Source organism: Buteo buteo, chromosome 13, assembly GCF_964188355.1.
Source record: "Buteo buteo chromosome 13, bButBut1.hap1.1, whole genome shotgun sequence".
NCBI lineage: Eukaryota > Metazoa > Chordata > Aves > Accipitriformes > Accipitridae > Buteo > Buteo buteo.
In genome coordinates, this window is record NC_134183.1 from 1,742,102 (window position 1) to 1,762,802 (window position 20,701).

The following is a 20,701-nucleotide window of genomic DNA, read 5'->3' on the forward strand; positions in this document are numbered from 1 at the left end:
CGCAGTGGGTTGGCATCCGTGCAGCCGCAGGCGTGGGAAAGAGGCGTCCCTCAGGGCTTGTTTGTAGCGGGATGGGTTTCGGGGTTGGTGGGCACCCTGGGCTGCGGACCCCTCAGGACCTGTGTTGGGATGCGGGTGGCCGTGGTGGTGGGGGGGAGTGGAGGGCGGCCGCCGAGGCGGACATCGCAGGGCAGCACGTGGGCTCTGTCCCGCTGCGGTCGTGCCTCCTCCGGGCACGGCAGCCATGCCACGGACCGGGTGTGGGAGTGTTGCGGCACAAGAGACGGCTCTGGCATCGGTGCGAGGGGGTTCAGCCCCGCTGCGGAGCCCAGCGGCTCAGCACGGGCCCTGGGCAAGAAGGGACCTGGCTCGGGGAGATGCCGGAGATGCTGCTCCCAGCTGCAGGTAGCAGGAGTGGGAGGCAAGAGCAGGATCCTGCCTGGAGCAAAGCAACACCCTGCCCCGGGAGCCCTGGTGCCACTGGGACCGGGTCCCATCCCGCGCACGGAGCAGAGCCCCAGACTTACGCAGCCGCCGTGGTCCCCGAGGCCAGCGCTGCTCCGCAGGAGACCCTCCGTCCTGCTCCCACCGGCGCACGTCCTATAGACGCTCTGAGTGGCTTTTAGGAGAGGGCAGATTTATCCTGCTCTGGGGTAATAGGATTATTTGTCCCTTCTTTTCAAAGGGGTAATCTGATGTCCTTCCCCACGGCTTTGTCCTGGTGGGATGGGGGGGTGGATGGGGACAGGGTATCTGGATTAGTGCCAGTGGGACTGACGGTGTCAGGATGGGCAGCAAATTACCCGTGAGCGGGATCCTGCCTCCTCTCCCCAAACCACCAAGGCATCTCTCTTGGGGGAGCTCCGCTCCCCGAGAGAGATCATCCTGGTGCCCCTTGATCCCAGGGGCAGAGATGGGACCCCCATCCTGCCCAGGACCATGGACCAGCTCTCCACAAGGATCCGCGAGCTGGGAACCAAACACCCTTTGTGGCTTGACCCCAACAGGGCAAGGCAGTAATGCAGGCAGCCGCAGGCAGGCTGTGCCGGGAAATACTGGCAGCAGAGCCTGTGCGGTTGAAACTACTGGGACGCGCCGGGTTTTCAGCCTGTGCCCTGTGTTTTGTGCCAAGCACGGTCCGGTCCTGACGGCGAGGGCTGCCGGGTACTGCTGCCGGTGCTCCTGCCTGCAGGCACTGCCAGATTCCACCCTGGCATGGGTGATGGTCTTGGCACAAGGGCTGCCCTCCGAGCATTGTCCCTGCCGGTAGCCACTGTGGGATGCTTTCACCCAGGGGAGAGCCCGAGCCCTGCCTGGGCACGGGCATTGCAGGCCAAAATCTGGCAGAAATGGGTCTGGGCAGCCCCTGCCCGTCCTGCCCAGCAGCCCCGCTCTCCGTGGGACAGTATCACTCCAAAGCTTCCCTTAATCTCAGCACTAAAGCAATTACAAAAAGGAATAATCTCAGTACACTTTAATTGAACATCAGCCCCTGCCACTAATTGCAATTAGTTGGACTCCACAAATAGGATTACAGGGATCCGGGAGTGTTTTATATGAAGCTGGCAGAACCAGCTATTTCTCTGGCAAAGAACAGAGCCCTGGTGTAAATTGCTGCTTCCAGCTTCATTAGCCAGTGCTGCTCAAGGGCTTCGTGGCTCCTTGGGGAGCTTGTGCCGAGAGGACTGGGGGGTCTGCGGGGGTCCCGATGGCCAGGAGCCTGCAAGTCCCCCAGCCCAGCCAGGCAGGATGGAGGGGAGGATGCGCTGGACCAAATTTATGGGATTTCAAGATGGAGGCAAAGGCAATTGAGGAAGAAAAGGCACCATGAAAAACAGCCTGGCAGGTTGTGACCTTGGTGCCGGAGCCGGGGATAGTGCCCTTGCCAAGAGGCTGCCGGTGCCCATGTGCTCGGGGCCGCACGCTGCCTGCGCCTCCTGCCTGGAGAAGGGGCCGGCAGCGCTGGGTGCCTCCCCTGCGAGCCCCTCACGTGGAGAAGCCCCTAAGAGGCTTATGGTGCTGGTGGGGAGGGGGGGTCCAGGGCAGTGCCCCAGCTCTCCCCAATCACTAGGTCATGGCCAAGCCGCACAGGATGCTTAAAATCCAAGGTGAGGAACCCAAGGAGGAGGCAAGAGCAGCGGTGCGGGGAGGGCTGGGGACACGCATCAGCCTGCCCTTGGCAGGGATTTTCCATCCCGGGGGAGCACAGCATCCGGCTGCTGGGAAATCCGGGGCTGAGGACGGAGGTGAGCTGCTGTCTGTCCCCAGGGGCAGGTTCCCCCATAGATGAGAAGTGAGACATGACCTGGACACTGCCTGTATTGAAACTCACACGGGATCCCGTGCTCAAAGCTGCGCAGGTCACTGGAGGGGGGGCTCGGACCATCCCCAGTCCAACCGCCCCCCAGAGCTCAACACACACAAATAAATACTTTAAATAAGCTGAGTCCAGATCCCACCATCCAGCCTGAAGCAGAGTCTCCTGGGTGGTATCACCCGCTAGTTTTTAGGGGCTGGGGGAAGATCATTTCTTCTCCGTACGCAGCCTGATCTCCATCCTGAGGATCATTTTAATGTTCTCGTCCTCCACGTGCTCCTCGATGGCGGCCAAGGCCCGTGCGCCGCCGTCCCGGTACCGCTCCAGCAGCTCCTCCACGTACCCAACCCAGACGCAGTTGGGGCAGCCGGTTCCGCAGCAGTGCGTGGGTGGTGGGGGGATTGGGGGGACAGCAGGAGGGACCCCCACTTCACCCTGGGGGGTGTCTGTCCCGCTGTCGCTTCCTGGGGTGTCTGAGGTGCCACCGGCCTTTGCCGGGGTGTCCGAAAGTTCCCGAAGGCCGGAGATGTTGCTGGGGTGGGGGTGCGGGGCCCCTTCCCTGAGCATCCCCCTGCAGCTGCCAGTGCCAACCGGGGGCTCCTGAGAACCACGACCCCACGCTGATGCCAGCCCTGGGGGGAAACTGTGCCCTCCACCTCGGCCAGAGGACCCCTTCCACCCCACAGCCCCCTGCTCCCAGTGTACCCCCCCATTCCATCACCCCCTCAGCAGCTCACAGACCCCCAGCAGCACCCCCCTACCACCCCATTCCGGCACCCCCTATCCCCCCCATCCCCAGCACCCCCCTATCCCCCCAGCACCCCCTTGTCCACCCTCAGCCCCCCCCCGTCCCCAGCACTCCCTTGAGTCCCCCAGCCCCCCACTCCATCCCCAGCACCCCCCTATCCCCCCCAGCACCCCATCTCATCCCCAGCACCCCTTTGTCCCCCCCTCAGCCCCCTGCTCCATCCCCAGCACCCCCTTGCCCCCCCTCAGCCCCCCACTCCATCCCCAGCACCCTTTACTCCCCCCCCATCTCATCCCCAGCAATTCCTTGCCCCCCCCAGGACTCCCACCCCCCCCCCAGCACCCCATACCCCCCTCTTGACCCCCTGCTCCCTTGGGGTCCTCCTGGCCCCCCCAATACAAGCCGCCCCCCCCCCCCAACCCGCTCACCCCCCGGCGCGCCCCCACCAAACCGCGCGCCCCCCGCAGTAACATCCGGCCCCAGCGCCCTGGACACGGCCGCGCCCGAACGACAGCTCTCCCAACCAATAGCAGCCCGGGACGGTCAGCTAATAAGGGTGTGGCGGCCAATAGAAAGCAGGGGGCGGGGACGAGGGCGGTGCGCGTCGGAGGGAAACCGGAAGTGGTGGCGGGGTGGCCGCGTGGGGAGCGGCGGAGCAATGGGTCGGGGACCGGGACCGGGCCGGGGCCGGAGACAGGGACAGGGACAGGGACAGGGACCGGCACCAGGGCGGGGACCGGCCGCCCCGCGTCGCGGCAGGTCAGTGCCCGGGGAATCCGGTCGGGATCGGGCCTGGCTGGCTCCCGGTTCGGGGACTGGTCCCACGCGGGATCAGGGGGTTCCCCAGGGCCGATTGGGTCCTGGCGGGGGTCCCCGCTTCTGGGAGCTGGGTCCCGGTGTGTGTCCTGACCTCACCAGGTCCAGGTGCTCCGGTATCCAGCCATGCCCGGGTCCCTGCGTCCCTTCGTGCCCGGGTCTCGGTGCCCAGGTCGCTGTGTCCCGCTACTCCCGTGTCCCGGTGTTTCACTGCAGGCCTTACACCATGTTTAATCTCCCCCAGGAAGGAGAAGAAGGTGGACAACATGAAGCCCAAGCACCCCGACGAGCAGGAGATCCCATTCCGCCTGCGGGAGCTCATCAGGAGCCGTGAGGCCATGAAGCGCCCTGATCCCGGGAAGAGGCGGGCAGCAGGTGGGATGCGAAGCTGACCCGAGCAGGGGTGCCCAGGGCCTGGCCGAGGAGCCCGCAGTGGTGTAGCTGGAGGCAGCCAGATCCTGCAGTGGGACATGCTGCTCCCCCTGGTGATGTCCCATCCGTGCCCTGCCAGGGGAAGGGGAACCCCCAGATTGTCACTGCTGCAGTAATGTCACCCGTCTCTCCTAGAGAAGAAGCAGCAGCCCAAGTCAAAGGGCCCTGAGGCCCAGGGGGACATCCCCGTGCCCAAATTCAGGAGGGGGAAGGGGGAGTCGGAGCGCTCCTACGTCTGCCGCATGGAGCAGGAGGTGCAGCGCGTCCTCTTCCTCACCAAGAACCAGCTGCAGCGGGAGCCTGAGAAGGAGGTGACGGCACCGGAGAAGTCCAAGAGAAAGAAAGAGTGAGAGCAAGGCCACCATGGCTGCCGGGGCTGGACTGGGTCAGCCCAGGCCTGTGCCCCAGCCCGGTTCTGGGTACCTGGTGGGTGCGTTCGCCGGTGCTGCAGCATAGGTCTGGCATCTGCCAGCGACTGGGGGTGCGGGTGGAGGGCTGTGGACCTCATCTCCCTGGGGCCTGGGACTGGAGCCACAGACCTGCTTCACCCTGCTGCTGGGCTGGAGCTGTGGGGAGAGGTGTGGGGCCCCAGGTTTTGGGGGGAATCCCGTGGGGTAGGAACTCGCTTACTTGCTCCCTGTCCGGTCATAACGCAGCTCTTCAGGTTTCAGAATAAGAAACTAGAAAAAGCTCGGAAGAAGAAGGAGGAGAAGAAAGAGGCTATGCTGGAGAAGAGCCTGTTCCAAGGTGGGTCTGGCGCAGCGGGGTGGCTGGAGTCACCCCCTGCCCTGGCAGCACATGGAGAGGTGGGGGCAAGCTGGAGCAGCGTGTCCCAGGGGAGCTCCTGCCTGATGCCAGTGCCTGCTTCTCTCTCTTAGACACGGTGGCATTTGGTGAAGTGGTTACGCAGCCGCCCACCATCACCTCGCGGCCCAGGGGCCGAGGCCCTGCAGAGCAGGTGAGCTGTGGGGGGCAATGCCTCCTGCCCCTCGGCCGTGCCCTTGGGTACCCGCAGGTCTGGGCTGGATCCCGGTCATCTCACTCCCTTGGGCTGGAAATCAGGCCTGGAAGGGCAGCGGTGGCCTCAGTCTCCTGCTGACAGTTCCTTGGAGCCCTGTCCTGGCTTTTTCATCCTTCATCATCCCTGAGCTGTCCCGTCTCTGCCCGCAGGCTGGACAGAAGCGGCTCCTCCTGACGTCTCGCCTGGGCCAGAGCCAGGCGTCCCCGGCAGCGCCGGTGTCGATGGCTCGCCGGCGCATCGTGGAGGAGGAGAGAGCGCGTGTCATCCAGGCTTACAGGGACATCCAGAGGCGCAAACAGCAGCAGCGGGAGGCGGCACAGGGGAGCGCCCAGGCCCGACGCAGGGTCCCCCGCTGAGCCCAGCCTGGAGGAGCTGGGCCTCCCTGGTCCCAACGAGGGTGTGCAGGCAGCATGCAGGCAGCATGGGACCCCAGGACTTGAGGGGGGATGGTTGTCCTCATTGCTGCTCTTCTGTTGCTGAGCCCTGGGGCTCCCCACAGCCCCACACCTCAGCTCAGGGCACCCCACGTGCTCAGCGCCGGAGCTGAGACCGCTGCAGTGCCACAAACCTGCTTGTAGTAAAACTGCCGTTGAGTGCTAATGGCGTCAGCGCGTCTGTTCCTCCCCAACCTGTCCGGATTCCTTCCTGCGTGGCAGCTGGGAAGGGACACGGCTGTGCCGGTGTGTGTGTGGCTATGCCGGGTGGTGTGCCGGCAGGCGTGCCGGCAGATGGCAGTCCCGGCCCGCAGCGGGCCTGTTGTCACTGTCACTGGCTGCCGGCTGGCCCTGGCAGGGTTCTGGTTGCGGGCAGGACCCTTGTTGCTCAGTCTCGGGGGAGACTCCAGTGCCTGGCCATGACATCTCCGGCTCCCACCCTGGCTCCCGGTTGGAGGAGAGCGAGCCGAGCCCCAGGGACGTGGAGCATCCCGCAGTCCGTAGGACTCACCTGCACCGTGTCACTCCGTTGTCACTGCTCGGGGACGCTGCATGAGCCCTTAGTCCCCAACCATGCTCACCCCTGTCCTTGGCATCACCACCCAGCCCTGCCTGTCCCTGGCAGATACCCCAAGTCACGGTGACCGCGGTGCCCTTCCTGCTGCCAGGGATGCTGTCACAGCCCCATCGCTGCACCCACACCAATCCCGTGCCATGCGGCACAGCTGCGAGGCCCCGAGCAATCCAGACCTGGCACGTACCCCACTGGGGCTGAGAGCCCCCCAGCTCCCAGTCCTTGAGGAGGGATCCAGGGGGCTGCTCCCGGCACAGGGTGGCCCACATTTGCCCGTGAGGCCGGCATGGTGGCTTCACCTGCACAGGACAAAGGCAGTGCTGTTTGGCGGCCCCCGTGCCACGGTGCCTGCACAAAGCGTTGCCTGTTGGAGCGGGGCCGGCCCCGGCTCTGCGGCCGACGCTGACGGCAGCCGGTGGGATCCCAGGCTTCCGGAGGGGCTGGGGCCGGACATGGGTAGCGGAGGCACCGGCCGCTCTGGTGTCCTCTGCCAGAGCAGAATGGGGACAGTCTTTGCTCCTCATTTCTCAGGTGACTCTGCTGTCCCCGGGGCCGTCAGCTCTTTCCTTGCACCCCGGGAATGCCGGGCTCTGCCGCACCATGGCTGGGGATGCTGCCCACACCAGCCTGGCTCAGGGCTGGGCTTGCAGGCGATGTACCTTTGTTGGGGGGCACACGCTGGGGCCCCGCTGTGCCATGCGGTGCCAGCAGCCGGGAGGAGGGAGCACTGCGGTCGTGGCAGCCTCGGGGACGTCGAGTGCCTGGTGCTGCTTGGAGATCTCCCTGCTGCCGGCTAGTGCCAGGTAAACATGGGTGACGCAGCACAGCCCCAGAGTGGGGGGGGCACGGCCAGATCCTGCTGCAAACAGCCAGTTCCCGCAGCCGTCCCCAGCCTTAAGGGCTGCGCCTGCCCTGCCGTGTCCCCGGAGCCGGGAGCGTGGGCACGTGCCGGTTGGCAAGGGCACGGCCGGGACGTCGCACGTGCCAAACTCTTGCTCGCGCATCCCTCGTGCGGGCGCCGTGGCTGTGCACGGCGCTCGTGCTTGCAGCCACGGGCAACCCCACCGCCGCCAGCCCGGCTCCGGCTCAAGGAGACCGGGTCAGCCGCCTGCCCCCACGGAGCCATTTCAGCCCCTGAATAATTCATGGCATTGCTGGCCGCGGCCGCAGGCTTCCTGCCCGGCAGGAGAAATCGCTGTGGAGGGGAAAGGCAATCTGAGCAGGAGAAACCGCCCCCGACCTTGGCATGTCCTCCGTGCCGTGCCGCTTCCCGCCAGGCAGCCCATCTGCCCGTGGGCTGCCGGTCCCGTGTTGCCTGCCCTGCCGAGGCTGCCGGCTCCCGGCCCAGCGTCCCCATCTGTGTGCCTGGCCCCGGCACACGCTGCCGCGGGGGGGACACGGAACAGGGGCTGTGGGATGCTGAGGGCCCTGCTCTGAGCCCCCCCTTGCTCCGTGTCACCCCCCAGGAGGGGGATGTGGGGCTGAGCCCACCGGCACCGTGGCGGAAGCCCTTGGCTGCGGCGAGGTCAGGGATGTGGGAGCAGCCGGCGGCACGGCTGGGTACCCCCTCCCCATCGTGGGCCGCCTGCTACAGCACCGCGTAGGAAAAAACACCTTTATTGGGGTTGACCTGAAAAAAAGGGGGAAGAGGAAGAACAACAGAGAAAGCCACGAGGAGGGCGAGGGGCCCAGCTCCCTCCCTGCTCCCTGGGAGGGTTCCCCGAGCCCCGAGGGGGGAAGGCACCGAAAAGGCGGCCGGAGCTGCCCCCAGCCCCAGCAAGGCACTGATCCCCCAGACCCCGAGCAGCCCCCCCCCTTCCCCAGCAATGGGGAAACTGAGGCACAGCGGGAGCCAGACCCGGGGACGGCTTTGTGTCACCTTGTGCCCTGCAGCAGGACGGTGCCGACTCAGCTCAGGGCCTGCGACGTCCCCGGGGGTGGCGAGGATCAGCGTGGAACTGGGGGCTCAGCGCTGGGGGGCAGCCCCGGGCAGCAGTCCCACCGGCTCCCTGGCAGCAGATGGCCCAGGGGGGGACAGGGTGTCCGTGTGTCACGAAGGCAGCGAGGGGACGACTCGGGGTGACCCCGCGGGAGCCGGTCCTTGCGGCAGGGACAGCGGCAGGGATGCGGGGGTCCGGGCAGAGCTGGCGGCAGGACGAGCAGGCAGGAGTGTGGCTCCAGGACTGTGTCCGGACGTCCCCCACGCAGGAACCGGCTCCGGCTGCTGGACGGGGTGGGATGTACGCGGCGGGGCGGGAGGAGGCTTGGCGAGACCTCAGGAGCGGGACAGCGGGGCCGCGGCTGTGCCGCCGCTGCAGGACCTGTGCCACGGGGGCTTCACCACCGGTTCCTGCCGTACGGGGACTGCACCTGCGGGCAGAGCGGGATGGCACTGGGGTGGCATGGTGGTGGCAGCGGGATTGCGGCACGGGGCGGCAGACCCAGCTCTGGCACCGGCGGGGTGGTGCAGCCTGACTCACCCCAGGGCTCTGGCGTGCCGGGCAGAGCCATCCCTGCCCCTGCCCTCCCACGGGAGATGCTGCAGCAGGGACGGACTTTGTCCCAAACCGTGGGCTGGACCTCGGTGCCCGCTCTCCCGCCCGCTGTGTTGCACATTAACCCACCTGGCAGCTCCTGCCGTCCCGCTGGGCGCCGGCGTGCCGGGCCTGCGCCGCGAAGGCGTCCTCGGCTCGCAGCGTGGAGCTGGCGCTGCCGGCCGCCGGGCTGGCGGTGGAGGCGCGGGGCAGGATCACGTCATAGGGACCTTCGGTCTGAGGGGCAGACACGGGGCGCTGTAGCGGCACCGGGAGCACCCCCAGCCCTGCAGCATCCCGGGGGAGGAAGGTGAGGGGTAAACCCCCCCCCAGCACCCTGTTACAGCGGTCCTTGGGACATGGGGGCGAGGGGAGGCACCCCCTAGAGCCCCCCCACACCCTGGTCCCTGTCCCGGCTGCTCCGGTTGAAAGCCTGTCCCTCGGGCAGGATGCGGCCACCCCCAGAAAGCCCGGCTGGCCGGCGGTACCGCGCGGCATCGCACTTACCGGACCCTTGTGCATCAGAGCCATCTCGGTGGGCTGGTAGACGCTGGTCAGCAGCTGGCCGTTGTAGCCACTGTACGGGGACACCGGCTTCTTGGCTGCAAAGAGATGGAGATGGTGAAGGGCGGGGGGGGGGGGGTATCAAAGAGCCACCTCAACCAGGGAGCTGCTCCTCATTAGCAGGTTTAATGAGCTGACTCGGCAGCTGGCTGCTCTGCGCCTTTCCCGAGGAACAGGAGGGATGTCCCCAGGGTTTGCATCACCGCGCTCCCGGCACAGCCCCTGCCCGGCCGGGATTTGTTATTGTAGGGTCTCTCCGGAGGCAGGGTGGTGTGGGTGCCGCTCGGGAGCGCCCACCCTGCCCCATGGGCTGCAGACACCTTTGCTGGGGCAGGGCTGGTGCCCGCCCGCCAGTCCCCATTGGGGCAGCTGACACCACCCCGTGTTATTGTAGGGTCTTGCCGGTGTTGCCACGATGGCAACGCTTCCCCTATTAGGAAGGAACGTGGTGGAGTGGCTGCCCGGGGCAGAGGGCCAGGACCCGCGGGCACCCCATACCGGGGAGGAAGCACCCCTGCCACTGCTGAGCTCAGCCCAAACTGGTAGACCCAGCCCAGCTAGTTTTTGGGAGCCACAACAACGGCAGGCGTCAATCCCGGGCGGGTCACGGCCAGACGTCTCGCCGCCTGCCCATCGCTGCCAGCCCCGGTGCCGCTGCCCTCCGCCAGCCCTGCCGTGGGGCAAGGGGGTCCCCGGTGAGCCTCGGTGCCTACCGAAGGAGGGCTCGTCCATGGAGAAGGCTTTGTTCTCCACAAACATGCTCTGCGACTTTTGCTCCTTGAGGATGGTCTCATAGCCCACCCCACGCGTGGGGTAGACGTCGTCCTCGAAGGCTTGCTCGGGTCCCCGCCGCGTCACGTGCGTCACCTCGGGGATGACGTAGAGGAGGAGGAAGGCGCAGGCGTTGGAGACCAGCGCGATGGCCAGCGTGGGGTCATCCCAGCCGGGCTTCTTGCCCACTTGCTGGTTCCCATAGAGGTACATCGCCGTCCACGCCACCCAAATGGCCACGGAGAGGCCGGTGGTGGCCAGGATGAAGGCGCCATGCTTGCGCCAGCGGCCGTAGCGGCCGCAGAGGGCTGGCCAGGCGGTGCCGAAGGCGGCCACCAGCAGGAACATGACGTAGATGAGTGCCATGACGAAGTCAGCGTCCTCCAGCCGGCAAGGGTCCGGGGAGCCACCCTCCTGCCGCGCCACCGTGATGATGAGCCACTCGGCGTTGATGATGACCTCCACCAAGGCGAGGAGCAGGGCCACCGCCAGCGTCACCCAGCCCCGTGGGCCCCGGTTCCTCCGCACCAAGAAGTTGAGGGCCACGGCGTGCGCCAGCAGGCAGGAGAAGCAGATGCCGAAGAGAACGCCGAAGAGGAAGCGGCGGGAGGTGCAGGTGGAGAAATCCGGCCCCACGATGAAGTCGAACGTCAGGCAGAAGAGCCCGAAGGTGCCCAGAAGAAAGAAGACCTGCGTGGCCACCAGGCTCTTCTTCTGGGAGTCCTGCACGAAGGGCAGGCTGGCCACCAGGACGATGGTGAGCACGAAGCTGGTCACCACGCCGAGGCTGGCCACAGCCTCCAGCACGATGCCCCAGGCTGCCGAGAGGTCGCAGAGGTTGTAGTAGAGGGAGGAGAGGTCCTTGCTGCAGCCGGAGGGAGGGGTGGTCTGTCCGCCGGTCACAGGGAGCAGGGCCAGCAGGATGCAGGCGGCCACCGGCGGCACCGCCACAGCACCCATCCTGCACCGTGGTGTGGGCGCCGAGCGGGGCGTCCAGGGACCCTGTGGGACAGAGAGGGTGTTAGGAAGCAGGGACCGGGGCCGTGGCTCAGCTCCCAGCGCTGCCTGTGCCGTGTCCAGGGCTCAGAGCATCTCTGCCCGCAGTCCCCACTGAGCATCCCTCCCGCCGGGCCACGGCGATTGATCGGGTCCCCGTGAGCCCTGTCCGCACCGGCAGAGCTGAGCCCACCCCACCGTGGCCCGAAGCAACCCCAGATGGGACCGGGCAGACACGTTTCCCCCATCGGCTCCTTGCCTGGAGGTCGGAGGCAGCTGAGGGGGGCTCGGCCCTCTGTGCCCCACAAGCTCCCTCCTGACATGGGATTTCTCCAAGCGTGGCGAGCTCTGGGGCTGTGCCGATCCCTTCCTCCGGTACCCGGAGCAAGCAGCAGCACCGTGCCCGCTGGCTTCCCCGGGAACACCGAACGCAGGCCTGGGTGGGATGGCAGAGGTAATGCCTGGGGACAGGGCTGTCCCCTCGGCTTGTCCCTGCGTGCCAGCTCGTTCCCCTTTCCACTTCTCCTGTCCCACTTCCCTCTTCTGGCTCCGGGCACCAACCCGGCACAGGTCCCGTGTCCGGCACTGCCGGCTGCTGGCACGCAGGCAGCCGCAGCCTGGCACGGCACGGCACGGCACGGGCATGGCACATCATGGCACGGCACGGGGGTCCCTGTCCCCACTCCTGTGGCCCTGGGGAGCACGGGGTGGGCACAGGGAAGAGGAGGCAGCGAGGAAGCTGCTGCCCCCCATTGCTGGGGGTGTGAGGGGGGGAAAACCCGCCAGGAGACCTCCGGCAAGGTGACCCCGGGCTGGAGCGGGAGCAGTGCCCGGGGCCGGGACCCCCACCTCCCGGCTCCCCGGAGCCCGAGCAGCCCCCTCCCCGCCGCCGGGGCTGCCGGTCCGGGATGGGGACGGGGACCCCCGGCACCGCGCTGGGACCGAGCCCCCGCACCGGCGGGTCGTACCGGCTCCACCGCGCCCGGTCCGGCCGGTCCCCCCCACCCCTCCCCGGCGGCTCCGGCCCGGTGTGTCGTCCCCCCCCCCCCTCCCCGTCCCGGTTCCCATGCACCTCCCGGTCCACACCGACCCGGCTCCCCCGGCGCACCCGACCGGGTTACCGGACCCCAAACTTGGCCAGAGCCGCCCCCCCCCCCAACTCCCCGGCTAAGGCGAGCCCGCGGGGGGGGGCGGACGGCTGCGAGTCCCCCGTTCCCCTTAACCCCGCAGAGCTCCCACCCCGCTCCTAAGCCCCGCTCACCGGCTCCAGCCCCCCGGTGCCCGGCCGCTCCGCCGTGCCGTGCCGTGCCGTGCCGTGCCGTGCCGTGCCGTGCCGTGCCGTGCCGTGCCGTGCCGGCGGGTGAGCCCCGCTCTCCGCGGCCCCGTTCGCGCCTGCCCGGCCCGGCCCGGCCCGGCCCCTCCCGGAGGTGCGGCTCTACCCGGGGAGCGCGATCGGGGCCGGCCGGGACCTGCCCCGACCGACGCGGGTGGGGAGGGGGGAACCGAGCAGGGGACGGGGGGTCCCGCTCCGGGTGGGGATACCTGCCGCGGGGGGGTGGGTAAAACCCCAGCTTGGGGGGCGGTGGGGGTGTTGGACCAGGGGGGGATTGGCGTGGGAGCCCACCTGGTCATCGGTGGAATGAGTCTGTGGGGTCTCAGGTCGGAGGAGCCGGGTCGGCTCGGTCCTGCTGAGCTCGGGGGGACTGCAGGGGCCGGAGCGGGGGGGCTGTGCCGGGGCAGCATCACCAACACGGGGTCTCGCACCGACCTCCTCTCAGTGCTGGGACGGTGGGTGGGCTCCTGGGGTGGGAGCCGGGAGCGGGGCTCCTCGGGTGGCCACGCAGCGTAAGGATACCCCGCGGCTCCCGCCGGGAAGCCCCGAGGCGCAGGCCTGGAGGGGCCTCCCGGAGGAATGTCAGCTGACGGCTAAAGCCGGAGCCCTTGGGAGGGTGGCAGGGGCCCAGAAAAGCCCTTTCTGCGAGGGGCCGGGGGCCCAGGACAGCCCCGGCTTGGGGGCAGTGGACGGACGGGGCTCGGTGGTCCCTGTCCTGGTGGGGGTGGCCGTGCACCCTGGAGCTGGGCGTGGGCACCCCGCAGTCACCCCATCCCTGGGGTTTGGGGATGGGGAAGAGCCCCTAGAGGCTCGGGGTGCCCTGGGGGACCCAGGGCCCTGCCAGCCCCAGGGGAGGTTTCCAGGCAGGCGCTGCTATTTTGGGAGGGTGAAGCAAGAGGCTGAAGGATGCGGACGAAAGTTCAACGCGCCTCCGGCAGGTCCTCCCCCAACCCCGGGCTGGGATGAAAACAATCCGAGGAGAAAGGGAGGCAGAGCCGGAGCTGGCAGCACCCGTGGCACGAGGACCGGCACCCGCCGGAGCCGACGGGGAGGAGACGGCGTGTCTGGGCTGGGTGCTGCGCCCGCTGCTGCCATCCCTCTGGCGCTGGGGCCACCCACCCTCCTGCCCTTCTTCTTCCTAAAGAGGGTTTGGCTTCAGGACGGAGTTTGGGGGAGGATCATCCTTCCTCGCCAGGGCACGTGCACACGCGTGTGCTCTCGCACGGCTGCCGGAGCGCAGCGATGCAGTGGGAAGGGCTCTGCAGTGGCCTCTTGTGCCTCAGTTTCCCCACGGAGTCAGACTCGCAGGGTCTGGCAGTAGCCCCCACACTCCGGCAAAGGCTCAGCCTTGGAGAACCAGTGCGGGGAGCTCAGGCCAGCTGCCCTGCCGCCCCCGCACCGGCGATGACCTGGGCCCCGTGCTACGGTGAGGCCGCGGTGAGGCCGCGCTGCACGCGGCTTCCTGCCGGCTGCTTCCTTCCGCCGCACGGGGCCGGCGGGTTTCCCGGCTGCTGATTCAGCACGAGCCCCCCCGCGACCCCCACACCCGCCGTGGGGCCGCTGGCAGGCGTCCGTCCCGCCGAGGCTGCCCCACGGCCGCACGGCTTTCGCCCTCGCGTCCCCCTCCCACGGCGGGTGATTTCTTCCCCCCTTCCTGTGGGGACCCTCCCGGCTTTCCAGCCCTTGCTGCGCGCCCCTGGGGTTTCTGTAGGTCCTACAGAAACACCCCTCCAGTGAGGCGGCTGCGGGGTAGGTTGGGTGTGATGCCACCGTGTGCTGGCTGCCTCGCAGGGACCAACCGTGGGCTGCAAGGGACCGGCTGCCCTCGGTCCCCTCCTGCGGCTGCGTGCCAGGGTGTTTGGTGCCTGGCACAGCCCTTTCGGCGAGGGCAGAGCCCGGTCCTGGTTCCCTGGTGCCCCAGACGGGCTGGGGACTGCGGTCCACACGGTGGGACCGGGCAGAGATGGTCCCCCTGGCACAGCAGCCGCAGTGAGGGGGTGGGATGCAGCTCAGCACGGCATCGGGACCTGGGCCAGGCTTCCCCGCTGGCTCACTCTGAAAACATCGGCACGCCGGGCGCATTTTTTCCAGGCTTACCTTTCCTACGGAGCCGCAGGGCCGGGTGCTGGCGTGGCTGGCACGGCGGCAGGGCTGGCACGGCGGTATGGCCGACCGAACCCCGGCTCCGTGGCAGCTCCTGCTCGGCCAGCCGCGGTGGCTCACCTCGGGAAGGCGAGAGCCGTACCTGGAGCCGGGGGGGGCCGTACCTGGGGCTGGGGGGGTCCCGCTTGCCCTCCCTGCTGCCTTCCTGCCGTCGCCACCGCTCTGGCCGGGACTGGGGAGCTGTTTTCCACCCGAGCCGGTTCTGTCCAGACCGGAGCCCCTCGCCGCCGGCGGACGCGGTCAGCACGTTTCCACCTCCCTCTCCAAGTAAATAAGCACCGGTTGGCGAAGGGGGGGCCGGTGGCAGTCCCGGCCTGCCGCAAGCAGGGCCGGAGCTCCTGCCAAACGCTGCCCTTGCCAGCCGAGCCCCCCTGCCCCGCGGCCCCTCCAGCCCCGGCGAAGGGCCCCGGGCTGGGATCCGGCCCTGGAAGCCCCCAGGGACGGGTGCCCACTGGGTGGGAGGCACTGGCCGGGTTAATATCTAATCTCTTCCCAGTCCTGCTCTCCTCACGTGCCAGAATTAATGGAGCGAGCACCTCCCAGGTACCACCCGCGCCACCGGGTCGGGCTTTAACCCTGTCACCGGGAGTACGGGCAGAGCCGGATCCTGCCTGGTGTAAGGCAGCACCGCCGGCGGGGTCTGCCCGTGCAGGGGACTGATCCGGCTGCGGGACCCCGGGCGCATCGCCAGCGAGACCCCACATGCCGGTGGGTTGGGGCTCATCCCGTGAGCACCGGAGGCAAACGCTGCACCCCGTCCCACCCCAGTGCGGGGTACAGCTCGGTGGGGTGGGCAAGGGGGAAGCTTGGAGGGCAGGAGGGTCTTTGCACGCTGCCTGGGGCCCCCCAAATCCCCAAGGGCCAGCTGGCTGAGCCCCTGCCCCCCAGGGCACCCCTGGGTGCTGTCCTGCCTGGCCTCTGGGGAATTAGAGCGGAAAGGCTGGTCTGTTTGGGGGGGATTACGCTAAGGACCTTACAGGGGAATTAGGGTGGGCAATTAGTGGGGCGGGAAGGGCTGGCGGGGGGTGGCTGGGGGTGCCAGCGCCCTGCTCCCAGGCTGTGCCAGCTCCGCAGGGCGTTCTGTCCCTGCCCTCTGGTGGCAGCTGGGGACAGGCAGGCTGGCACGGCACGGCCGCTGGCCCAGCATCGCACCAGCTTGGCACTGGTGTAACCGGGAGGGGGGCACTGGTGCTGGGTGCACTCGATGCAGGGGGGGCATCACAAGCCGCTGCCCTTGCAGCCGGTGGGAGATGCTGCACCCTTGCACTGGGGTGCACCCGGGGTGCCCAGGGGCTGCTGCCTTGCAGGGCAGCTCTCCCGGATTATCTCTGGGGGAATAACAGGTAGGGGCCAGCTCCTGCAGAGCCCGGAGCTGGGGTCTTACCGTGTGCCCATGCCCTGCAGCTGGGGATGCTGGACCCCGTGGATGCTCCCTCCCAGCACCCCCCTGAGCACCAGGGCAGGAGCACTGGGGTGGGCAGGGCTGAGAGCTCAGGCTGGGGCAGAGGCAGCCCGTGCCTGGGGCTGCTGATGCAGGGTGCCCCCGTCCCAGCCATTTGCAGGGAGCCGGACCCAGGCAGAGTTTTGGCCTCAGCACAGCAGTTTATGGAGGAAGGACTGTCCCACCGGCACCCAGCCGGCACCGTGTCCTCACCAGGGCCCGCAGGAGCTCACCTGCGCCCATCACCCCTCACCACGGGGCAGCCGTGCCTGCTGGATCCCCTGGGACCTTTGGTGCGTCAGTTCAGCACGGGCTGGAGCTGATGCAGGAGAGCAGTCGAGACCATGGTTACACTCCCTGGCCGTGGAAGCCCCATGAACCCCACGGCCACAGGGCTGGAGAGGAGCCCAGCCGTCGGGGGGCACACGTGGAGCAGGCAGCAGCTTCTGCCACTGAGCTGGGGGCACGTCCTTGCTGTCCCATGGCTGAATTTCCTTGGGGGGCCAAAGGCTGTGTGTCCTGAGGGGCTGAGCACAGGCAGGGCTGAGCTGCCCATCCTGGTGTGGCTCAGGGAAGTGGGCAGGGGTCCCTGGGGTGCAGTGGGTGCTGCTGCCAGGCAGGGCAGCCCGATGGCCCCCAATGAGCTCAGCCAGCCAGCTGGCCACAACCACCTCCTCTTGCCACCACCACCAGCAGCCACGTTAACCCCCAGCTCCGTGGAGGGTGGGCGCTGCGGAGGCAGCATCCCTGGGGCAGGGTCTCACCGGGTCCCGGTGCAATGCATGGGGCTGGGTGAGTACCGCGACCCCCGGCCGAGCACTGCCCCAGCTGGCAGCAGCCCTGGCTCAGAGGGCCGTGCCAGCCAGCAGCTCCAGCGGTTTTAGGGCTGGGGGCAGAAAGCGGCCGCTGCCGGGTCGGGGACCGTGCCGGAGGTGGGCCCGGAGCACCTCGCCCACCGTGCGGCGGAATGTCTGGCTGACAAAGCAGTAGAGGAAGAAGTTGAGGGTGGTGTTGAGCATGGCCACCATGTTGGCAATGTCCAAGGCCAAGTGCATGCGCCAGTCCCTCTTGACCGAGGCCACATAGAGGTGGCAGATCATGACGATGGTCCGGGGAGCCCAGAGCACGATGAAGACGGTGGTGACGGCCAGGAGGAGGGCCGTGGTCTTGCTCAGGCGGGGTCGGCCACCCCCCGAGCGCCTCCGCCGCTTCAGCTTGCAGATGATGATGGAGTTGGTGGCCAGGAAGATGCTGCAGGGCAGGAAGTAGATGGTGACGCAGTGCACCCATTTGAGCACCGTATCCAGGGCGGTGGGGGGGTCGGCGTCACGCCACACGTCCAGCCACCAGTAGAAGGGGATGCCCGTGGCCAGAGCCACGGCGAAGACAGCCGCGATGATCTTGCGGGTGCGCTGGGGATAGGAGACGGTGCGGTACCGCAGCGGGTGGCAGAGGGCCACGTAGCGGTCCATGGTCAGCAGGACGGTGACCCAGATGGAGGCATGGTTGGCCGTGAACTCCAGCACGTTGACGGTGTGGATGAAGGCGCTGGGCACTGCCCGGGCCAGGATGGCTGTCTGCAGGATGAAGCCCACAAAGATGATGAAGACCTGGGTGAGGATGTCGGAGGTGGTCAGGGCCAGCAGGTACCAGTACGATGACTTCTTGGTCCTCGTGGCCAGGCGGGACAGGGCCACAGCGGTCAGGATGTTCACTGGAGGAAGGGGAGCATTGTGTGGTGGTGAGGCCCCAGGGCTCGCAGCCCCCCTCCACCGCAGTACCCGGGACCCCAGGGGTGCCCAGGCTCTCCCAGGGCTGCAGGGCAAGCAGCCCCAGGCCCCAGCTGGAGTGGGGAGCTATAAATATCACGGTGTGGTGGGGATTTGCTGAGCTGATTAATCTCTTCTGTGTGTCAGCCCAAGCAACACAAATACCATCTGTCCCTGCTGCTGTGGCACCTGCCACGTGGGGCTGGGCTTTACAGCCGGGAACCACGGCTGGCCCTAAGGCTGGGGGGAGCAAGTTGTTTTCCCCCCACCCCTAAGGACTCTCCTCCCCATCCCCAAAAGCCCTGGGTCTGGGACAGGAGCTGAGGCTCTGCTGGCAGCTGAGGGCACAGGCTGGGCTGAGGGTGCACAGCTCAGATGATGCAAGATGGGTGCTGCCCCCCACACTCCTGGGCAACCTCCCCCTGCCCCAGACCCCTCACCTGGCAGCCCCAACCCCAGTAGAACGCTGTAATACACGATGGGGAAGATGCCGACCATGCAGGGTGACCGCTCCGGCTCCGGCTGTGCCGCTTCACTGGCCCACACCACCGCCGTGCTGTTGGGCACGGGGACCATCGCCTTCCACCACGGACTGGCTGCGAGGGGACACAGGCAGTGTCAGGGGGCCGAGGGCCTTGGTGGCACCCGGGTGGGGGCTCAGCTGGGACGTGGCATAGGGGGCTCGGGGTGAGTTGGCTCCCATGGGTGCAGTTGCCCCAGGTCTGCCGCCACGTCTGCCTGCAACGGCACATTTTGGAGCTGCCCGCTGTCCATGGATGCTGCAGGACAAGGGACCCAGGATCCAGTCCCTGTGGGGACACTGGGGTGACGGTCCCCATCCTCGCAGCGGAGGGTGGCCCTGCTACCAGAGATGCTCCTTGTTTATCCCCTTGGCCCCGTTTATCGCCTTGAAGAAAACCAGATTAAAACATCATGTTCTTGGGGGGCTGCAGGGGAGGTTGAGGTCCTGGCTCCCGACCCGGGCTGGGTGCCACCCGCCGGGACCCAGCGGTGGTGGGGAGACCCAGAGGTGCTGGAGGGGAGGCCCAAGGGTGCTGGAGGGGGGTGCCAGCTGTGCCAAAAAGGGGGTCCCAGTGGTGCCAAGGGGGGTTGGCCACCTGCAGGCTGCCAGCCGGGTCCTTTGCCAGCTCCTCAGGCAGGCCCGCATGAGGCAGCGGCCCTGCCCGTACCCTCCCTGCCCGGACCCCTGCCCGCACCCCTGCCCGAGCCCCGCGCCCGGATCGGGCCCACGCTGCCCCCCGACCATTCATAAAGCCGGGCGGCACCACCCCCCTCCCGAGCCGTGCGCTCCTACTGGCTAGCGGGGTCCAGGCTTCACCCAATCAGAGAAGCGTCCTCCAAGAATGGGGAGGCCAAAGCTGAGCGCTGCGTTCTGATTGGCCAGAAACCCCCACTACCAAAAAAATCAGCATCTCCCGAGGGGGACCGCGACCCCCCGGACCCTAGTGCCGGAGGAGGGTGCGGGGTGCAGGGGGGGGGGGTCCTGAGCCGGGGAGGGGCTGGTGCTGGGCACCGCTGGGGTCCCAGTCCGACCCTGGCCCCACAGAGACCCCAAACTGGTCCAGTCCCACTCACCGCAGACCCCCGACCGCTCCGGGGCCGGGGGGGGGCACGTCTCCCCCCGCCGTTGCTCCCGTTCCTGCCCCCCCCAGCAGTGCCGGCGGTGTGTGTGTGGGGGGGGTGTCTCCCACCTCTCCCCGGCCCCGGGAGCCCGGGGGGGCTTTGGCCGCTGCGTCCGGCCGGGATGGAAGCAGCGATCCTGAGCAGAGCCCCGGGCTGGGGGTTGGGGATGCGCAGGGGGACGCCAATTAACTGTAAATTAGATCTGGCTAATCAGCAGGGGCAAGTCCAGTCCCTTCATGTCCCCCAGGGAACTGGGGCATCGATTGCTGCAGCTGCGGCCGAAACGCATTAACCCTTTCTCAGCCCTGGTCCTGTTTGCTCTATGGGTGGGGGTCTGCGTACGGTCTGGTGCCCCCTTTGCCTCCCCCTGCCCGGGGTCCCCCTCCCCAAGCCGTGTGGAAGATGGGCTCTCACCTTGGTGGCCCCCGTGCCACCCACCGGGCATGAGGTGCCACCTTCCCTGGGCCCGGAGAGCCACCGGTGTCCGTGTCCTTGCGGATGGCAGTGTCCCAGTTGGTGGCCGTGTCCCCACCGGTGGCTGTGTCCCCGTCGGTGACCGTGTCCCCTCCGGCACCCGCAGCATCGCACAGCCTCCCTGGGAGCCAGGGACGCGGGGCGGAGGGAGAGCGACGTGGGCAGAGCTGCGGGCAGGGCTAGCGGGGCAGGAGGACGTCCCCGGGCCTCGCTGCTCCCATGGGTGCCAAGGATGTGGTCACCTGGGGTGCTGTGCCAGCCCCAAGTGATGGTGACAGAGCTCGTCCCACCCCAGAGCAATAGGGGTGGTGGTCCATGTGCTTGGGGACAGCTTGCGCACCCCATTTTACACAAAAGCCTGTGTCACCAAGCTGGGGTGCATCGTTCCTGTGCCCGGACTCTCAGCTCCCCTCCTTTGGGTGCCGGAGCCTCAGTTTCTGGGTTTGCTGCCCACCCTGAGGTGGGCTGGGGCTGGGCAGAGGTGGGTGCAGGCAGGCAGGGCTGCCTGAGCCTGGTGAGGTGCTGGGGGGCTGGCACAGGTTCCCCAACCCCCTGCGCTCTGCAAGCAGGCAGCCAGGGTCCGCAGCCACCTTCGGGGACTCAGAGGAGTGGGTCTGCGTGTGCACGAGTGAGCGTGCACATGAGCGTGCGTGTGTGTGTGTGAATCTCT

General features: G+C 67.9%; 4 protein-coding genes across 6 annotated transcripts; 1 reads left to right on the plus strand and 3 right to left on the minus strand.

The window, feature by feature from the left end:
• Positions 1 to 1,469: 1,469 nt before the first annotated feature.
• Positions 1,470 to 3,568, minus strand: OXLD1 (oxidoreductase like domain containing 1). The gene is made up of 2 exons (XM_075044192.1): positions 3,494 to 3,568; positions 1,470 to 2,917 (listed from the first exon to the last, which is right to left on the minus strand). Exons 1-2 carry the CDS (start codon positions 3,536 to 3,538, stop codon positions 2,525 to 2,527), a joined length of 438 nt encoding a protein of 145 aa, XP_074900293.1. The 5' UTR covers positions 3,539 to 3,568; the 3' UTR covers positions 1,470 to 2,524.
• Positions 3,569 to 3,663: 95 nt separating this feature from the next.
• On the plus strand, positions 3,664 to 5,934 carry CCDC137 (coiled-coil domain containing 137). The gene is made up of 6 exons (XM_075044191.1): positions 3,664 to 3,824; positions 4,126 to 4,256; positions 4,449 to 4,659; positions 4,978 to 5,060; positions 5,192 to 5,271; positions 5,484 to 5,934. The coding sequence occupies exons 1-6, from the start codon at positions 3,724 to 3,726 to the stop codon at positions 5,688 to 5,690; spliced, it is 813 nt and encodes a 270-aa protein (XP_074900292.1). The 5' UTR covers positions 3,664 to 3,723; the 3' UTR covers positions 5,691 to 5,934.
• A 2,025-nt stretch (positions 5,935 to 7,959) lies between these two features.
• Positions 7,960 to 13,081, minus strand: GPRC5C (G protein-coupled receptor class C group 5 member C). Of its 3 annotated transcripts, none has more exons than XM_075043841.1 (5): positions 12,832 to 13,081; positions 10,154 to 11,213; positions 9,384 to 9,478; positions 8,967 to 9,113; positions 7,960 to 8,712 (listed from the first exon to the last, which is right to left on the minus strand). In XM_075043841.1, exons 2-5 carry the CDS (start codon positions 11,169 to 11,171, stop codon positions 8,680 to 8,682), a joined length of 1,293 nt encoding a protein of 430 aa, XP_074899942.1. In that variant the 5' UTR covers positions 11,172 to 11,213; positions 12,832 to 13,081; the 3' UTR covers positions 7,960 to 8,679. The 3 variants fall into 3 exon arrangements, with proteins under 3 accessions (XP_074899942.1, XP_074899945.1, XP_074899944.1); XM_075043844.1 differs by having other exon boundaries at positions 12,976 to 13,070; XM_075043843.1 differs by lacking the exon at positions 12,832 to 13,081 and adding an exon at positions 12,469 to 12,785.
• A 3,908-nt stretch (positions 13,082 to 16,989) lies between these two features.
• GPR142 (G protein-coupled receptor 142) lies at positions 16,990 to 20,140 on the minus strand. Its single transcript, XM_075043847.1, has 3 exons — positions 19,972 to 20,140; positions 18,354 to 18,509; positions 16,990 to 17,858 (listed from the first exon to the last, which is right to left on the minus strand). Exons 1-3 carry the CDS (start codon positions 20,138 to 20,140, stop codon positions 16,990 to 16,992), a joined length of 1,194 nt encoding a protein of 397 aa, XP_074899948.1.
• Between the last annotated feature and the right edge of the window lie 561 nt (positions 20,141 to 20,701).

Coding starts and splice junctions, on each gene's coding strand:
- GPR142 (XM_075043847.1), bottom strand. CDS start 20,140: ATGCTGCGGGTGCCGGAGGGGACACGGTCACCGACGGGGACACAGCCA. Junction 18,510..19,971: donor GTGGCACGGGGGCCACCAAG/GTGAGAGCCCAT, acceptor GTCCCCTCGCAG/CCAGTCCGTGGTGGAAGGCG. Junction 17,859..18,353: donor ACTGGGGTTGGGGCTGCCAG/GTGAGGGGTCTG, acceptor CCCTTCCTCCAG/TGAACATCCTGACCGCTGTG.
- CCDC137 (XM_075044191.1), top strand. CDS start 3,724: ATGGGTCGGGGACCGGGACCGGGCCGGGGCCGGAGACAGGGACAGGGA. Junction 4,257..4,448: donor CGGGAAGAGGCGGGCAGCAG/GTGGGATGCGAA, acceptor CGTCTCTCCTAG/AGAAGAAGCAGCAGCCCAAG. Junction 5,061..5,191: donor GGAGAAGAGCCTGTTCCAAG/GTGGGTCTGGCG, acceptor TCTCTCTCTTAG/ACACGGTGGCATTTGGTGAA.
- OXLD1 (XM_075044192.1), bottom strand. CDS start 3,538: ATGTTACTGCGGGGGGCGCGCGGTTTGGTGGGGGCGCGCCGGGGG. Junction 2,918..3,493: donor TGGTGGGGGCGCGCCGGGGG/GTGAGCGGGTTG, acceptor CGTGGTTCTCAG/GAGCCCCCGGTTGGCACTGG.
- GPRC5C (XM_075043841.1), bottom strand. CDS start 11,171: ATGGGTGCTGTGGCGGTGCCGCCGGTGGCCGCCTGCATCCTGCTGGCC. Junction 9,479..10,153: donor CATGGACGAGCCCTCCTTCG/GTAGGCACCGAG, acceptor ATCTCTTTGCAG/CCAAGAAGCCGGTGTCCCCG. Junction 9,114..9,383: donor CTCTGATGCACAAGGGTCCG/GTAAGTGCGATG, acceptor TCTGCCCCTCAG/ACCGAAGGTCCCTATGACGT.